General features: G+C 35.8%; 1 protein-coding gene across 1 annotated transcript; it reads left to right on the top strand.

Annotated features, from left to right (window-relative positions):
- Window positions 1–988: 988 nt before the first annotated feature.
- Window positions 989–5485, top strand: LOC111850287 (protein kish-A-like). Its single transcript, XM_023824004.2, has 4 exons — window positions 989–1053; window positions 3453–3562; window positions 4788–4822; window positions 5165–5485. The coding sequence occupies exons 1-4, from the start codon at window positions 1051–1053 to the stop codon at window positions 5233–5235; spliced, it is 219 nt and encodes a 72-aa protein (XP_023679772.1). The 5' UTR covers window positions 989–1050; the 3' UTR covers window positions 5236–5485.
- Window positions 5486–5760: the final 275 nt, after the last annotated feature.

Genomic DNA, 5760 nt, shown 5'->3' with positions numbered 1-5760 from the left:
ATCCATCTTCCAACTGCTTATCCAACACAATTGCTTATCCTTTTAAGTCTGTAATGTTTCAAAAAATGTTATAAAGAAAAGGATTAAAAAAAATTGGAGAAAAAAATTATTGAAGCTGTTTCATTTTTGATTTATAGATGCACAATGCCATGTGTATTTCACTCTATACCATTAATTCCACTTCACATTGCTCAACGCTGTGAAGGTCTGACAGTAGTCCTGAAGCACATACTTACAGTTTAAATTACGTATGAATGAATAACTTCATATGACATTTGGCAGGACTCTTTCAATGAAACATTTTGGCAAACAATTTCAACTAGCCTACAAAGTGAAAGGTTTGTTAAGCTCAGTAGGACAAATATGTTTTCAAATAAACAGTTGGAAAATGGATGGTTTGTGTGTCATTATTTAAATTTTCTGGCTTGACTAGCATGCATTTTAAAGCATTTCGTATCAAGAGACATAATCCAATAAAAATCCAACTGGCAATATTTTAAATATATTTTTACTAACATTTAATATATGATGCTAGACCATACATACTACAATAAAGAACTTATAACCCCAGGCATTTTGTCTCTGTTTAGGTAAACGTAACGACTTACTATAGACAGTAATACATGAGATCAGAAATATAACTAATTAACACTGTGCTTATCTGCAAAGGGAAGATTCATTTTTAAGCAACATCAGAACTACTGGGACAAACGATACTTTAAGCGTGCTATGGATATTTGATCCTTTTTTTCTTCTTTTATCTTTATGTTAATATTTTAAATGAATAATATCCCCCCAAAAAAACCTTGCAACAATTCACATTTCCAGCAGCACCTGGCCCCCTTTCGTTTCATCGCAGGTGAGTCTGACAGTAAACCTTACGTAACAAAAATCTCGACTCCGGAATTTATGTTCCGCCCCGCCACGCAACGGACACGCCTATACTAATGATTAAGGGTTTTAATTGGATGTAGCGGACGCCCTTGATTAAACGTAATTTCCGGAAGGTTACCGGATGTTATATGTGGCTGTGAGAGGAGTCGTTGCGCAATGGTAAGAGGAATGGTTGAGTTATAACGTATAAAACCAATTTTTCCATGTTATTAAGTTATATTTCCACAAACGATAGCATTTTTATGATTAACTAAACAATCTCATATTATGAGTTCTTGTGAGATGTATTTGTTGTACGGCGTATTAATGAAACTAGCTTTATGCAGAGAGACAAAAATGAAAATTACATTTTTCTTTCCTGTTATAATGAAATCTGATTTAACGGAAACTGATTTGATTTTGATTTGGACTGTTTGGTTCAGGCTAGTGTTATTAGTTACATCTGTACTTGGGTCGTGGTAACTTTGTAGTGTTGCAGTTTGACAGTGGTCACAGCATGTAGACAGGGAAAATAAGTTCTACTGACTGTTAGCCTAAGTAATAAAATAGTCGTGACTCCGGATCTAAGTTATTTGATAATTGTCCCCAGACGTGGTGGTTGCAGCATGGCAGGGTGAATATTGGTTAAGTGTCACAGGGTTTAACTGAAACATTTGAATGTCTGATGCACAATATCTTTATGCCTCTGTGTCTATTAGCTTTCAATAATACTTTTACGTTTTAATATTTCTAATTAGGATAATACTTTTAAAGTGAGAGGAAGTAAATTTAAAAAAGAAATGTCCCAGTTTAACAATATACACCCTACAGTATAACAATGCCTAAGCTGTTGTTGTAACCCATAACACTGATATTACCTAATGTTCTGCCCATGTTGGTTTTCCTTTATGTAATTGTGGAAATAAGTTTTAAGATTAAATTCAACAAAAACATTTCTTCCTGTATTCACTTTGTTTTAGCCTTGACATATTAATGAATAATGAGTACAGGAGTGATTTAATAATTTAACCTTTAAAACTATACTTAACTACTGAAGATAGCGTATTGAATTTCAATTAATGAATTTATTCATAGAAGGTTGTGACCTATATTTTCAGTATACCAGCAATGTATTGAAGAATTTTGTATTTTCTCTGTATATTTTCTAGATTTCCTCATTATAAGACACCCACTCACTGGCACTTTATTAGAAATGCCATTCTAATAATGGACTGCCCCCCCCTTGCTTTCAGAACAGCCTTAATTTTTTTGTGCCATCATTCTTTAGAGATTCTGGTTCGTAGTGGCATGGTTGCAACACAGTCGTTGCAGGTTTATGCCGCAAATCTTCCATTCCAGCACTTTCCAGAAGTGCTCACCAAGATCTTGTGACTGCAGAGGTCATTGAAGTACTTTGAACTCATAGTTGTGTTAATCAAACCAGTTTGAGAGAACGTTTTTGTATTTTGTGATATGGTGCATTGTTATTCTGGATTTAGCCATCAGAAAATGGGAAAATTTTGGAGATAAACAGATGGATATGGCCAGTAACTATATTCTGATAGGCTGTGGCATTTAAACGATGATTAGTTGGCTCACACCTGACCCCCTAATACCAAGAAAATATCTCCCACATCATTACACCACCAGCAGCCTGAACTGTTAGCACAAGGCAGATTGGATCTATGGATTCTGGACCCAATTTGTATCCTACCATCTGTATGTCGCAGCAGAAATTTATATTAATCGGACCAGGTGACATTTTTCCAGTCTTCAGCTGTCTAATTTCAGGAAGACTCATTTTCCAGTTGAGTGGAAGCTAGTGTGGTTGTCTGCTGGTGTAGCTCAACCTCCGCAAGGTTTGACTTGTGCTGCATTCAGAGATGCTTGCCTATTTTAGTTGCTGTAGCCTTCCTTTCACCTAGAAACAGTCTGGCCATTCTCCTCCGACCTCTTTCGTCAGACATTCCTATCCTCAGAACTACCGCTTACTGGATGTTTTTTTGTTTTTTACACCATTCTGTTTAAACTTCAGAGACTGTTGTGCAGATGAACGGTTTTTGAAATACTCAAACAACCCCTTCTGGCAAGGGCATAACTTTGTGTTGAGCATCGGGGGGTTGAGGTCTCCACCCATTTAAAGGGGTTCGGGGGGTTGTACTGACTGGTTTTGATTATTGGGTGGGTTACAACCCCCCCACCCCCCCATAATTTATGCCCTTGCCTTCAGGGATAAATAACCATGCCTCAGTCTGGATCACTTAGATCACAATTTTTCCCAGTTCTGATGTTTGATCTGGCCATCGTTAGCCGAAGCTCGTGGCTGATTAAATATTTGCTGGATAGTGCAGGTGTATACAGTAGGTGTTTCTAATAAAGTTGTTGGTGAGTGTATATTGCTGTTTACCAGATTAATTTGTGTTTATATCTTTGGTTAATGAATGGGTTTTTATATTTATGCATATTGCGAGAGAAATAGGTAAAAACAATTAAATACAGACGTACATGACCAATTTTACAGTTTAAGTTGTGTCCCCTAATAAGACACTCATTTTTTTATGTTGTCTTTTTTCCCCCAGTCTGCCATTTTCAATTTCCAGAGCCTCCTCACGGTTATTCTTCTGCTCATCTGTACCTGTGCTTACATTAGAGCCCTGGCTCCAAACCTCCTTGATAAGAATAAGACTGGGTAGGTACAGGTAGATAGAATTGCATTAGAGTTTTTTTTTCCTCCTCTTTTCTCTGTGCACTGAGTAATTACATGAACATACCGTAACGTTCACTATATTAAATTCAGCATGACAAATAAGTAGTCCAGGTAATGACCAGCTGAATTCGGTACTGACCTCTAGAAACGGATAGCTGTTTTAAAAGGAAACTAGTCATTTAAAAAAAATAAATAGCACTATGAAAGGACATCTTATACTTGGGATACCCCAGGCTCACCTTGGATCTGTAGTAGATAAATGGTAAAAACACAGTTAGATTGGCAGCCATGAGGTTGTTAATATGACCCTCTATTTGGTTTCCAATTCAAATTGATATTCATAGCATAAATGTAGATTTTTGCTCATATGTGGTTCTGCAAATATTTATGACAGAAATTCCATATCTGACTAATTACATTTACCATTTTAATGGGGTATGTTGTTTTAAACAAGTTAAAACCTTAGAAAATAAAAGTGGACATCCCTGGCTCATATTTTCTCTGAAGAATATTATCTGTTTGTTCTGAGGACAGAGATCTGGTGTCATATGAAGCAAACTGAGTGTTGCTAATCACTGACATATTTTTAGGGCAAAGCCCTTCAGTGCTATCTGCTAAGATTGTTCTGCTAACAACAAATAGTTTAGACCAGGTTGCTTCTATTACTACCGCATCTACCACCACAGACACAAACACAAGCACCACACTAACTCCATGCCCCCCATGGCCTTTTAGTGTTTTTCCTGTCTACTTCAAGAACTTTATCATGCAGCTGCACTCCATCTGTCTCCTGCCATGTCCTCCTTATTTTTGGATTGCAGTGTAAAATGATTTGGAAATACAACCCATGAAATTCTTAGATTGTCATAGATTACTTGGAATTCATATTAGTCCTTGATAATTTGTGTTATACAAGTCAAACGCAAGATTATATTATTGTAAGACTCAGAGAATATATATGCCTTTTTAATGATATATTTTGTATGTTGGTTATGTTACAGTATCTGTAGATGCTGTTCCATGCAAATCAGGATTTATTCCTATCACAGTGTTTTGCTGAATACTATGGAATATAACCTGTTGAGAAGATGAGCTGTCTGTTTGCTTTGTGACTGAAAAGCATGCTAATGTGAGAGTTAAGCATCATTGCATAAGCAACATTCTCTTTAATTTAATTTGATTCCCCAACCCCCCCCTCTTTTTTCAGGGTTTTGGGCATATTCTGGAAGTGTGCAAGAATAGGTAACTTTTTTTTCCCCCATACTAAAAATAAGGAGAGAGAAAAAAAAATCTGTCACAAAACCTACATTTTTGTTGTTGATTTGTCTTAGGAAACGTACTGTACTCAAAATATATTTTGCTCTAAAACATTTATTATATGGGATGGAGCATGTTATTTTTAATGATGTGAAGTTGATGTTCATTAAAGCATGATAGAATTTTTCCTTTGCAAGTTTTTTTTTCACTCAGAAAAAAAATCGCAAAATGTCTGCCACACCATATCAACTGTACTACACTGAAATCAATTTTTTTAAATTTGAATGAATGCAGATAATTAAGTGCTCACTTTCTTCTCCTTTGCAGGTGAACGGAAAAGCCCCTATGTTGCATGCTGCTGTGTCATCATGGCTATTAGCATCTTGTTTGGACAGTAATAGTACTTTTGAATCAGGAGGAAGAACATCAAGATTCATTGGACATTAGTGAGACCATAATTTACAAATGAAATCATAGTTCTTTATAGTGTAAGTGCACTCACAGAATGTTTTTGATGACCAAGGTCAGAGCAGCGGCTCTGCACGGTTTAGACCAATGTGTCCTTTGGCATTTTGTTATTATTTTTTAAGTTTCCTAATGCTAGTTAGTTTTTCAAATAAATTATTCAAAAGAGACTTCCTTTTTAAACATTGTGTGTGCGCGTCATTGATTATATGTGACCTAGTGATCATTTAACAACAATTTAAAAAAAAAAGTGTTTTGCCTTTGCTCAAATGGGTTTAGTGGGAATTTGAATGTCTAGGAGAATTTGTGGCAGCCATGTTGGTGTTTAATTATTTTCCATGCTGTTGTAAAAGGATTCGTAATTGTCTTTGGTTAGATCTGTTGTATAAATAAAGTGTTGATATCTAACCTAGATAGTTAACTACATATGTATCAACATAAAGGTTGACTGTACCTCA

This window comes from Paramormyrops kingsleyae, chromosome 2 (assembly GCF_048594095.1).
Source record: "Paramormyrops kingsleyae isolate MSU_618 chromosome 2, PKINGS_0.4, whole genome shotgun sequence".
Lineage (NCBI taxonomy): Eukaryota > Metazoa > Chordata > Actinopteri > Osteoglossiformes > Mormyridae > Paramormyrops > Paramormyrops kingsleyae.
This window is presented reverse-complemented; position numbering and strand designations above follow the sequence as displayed.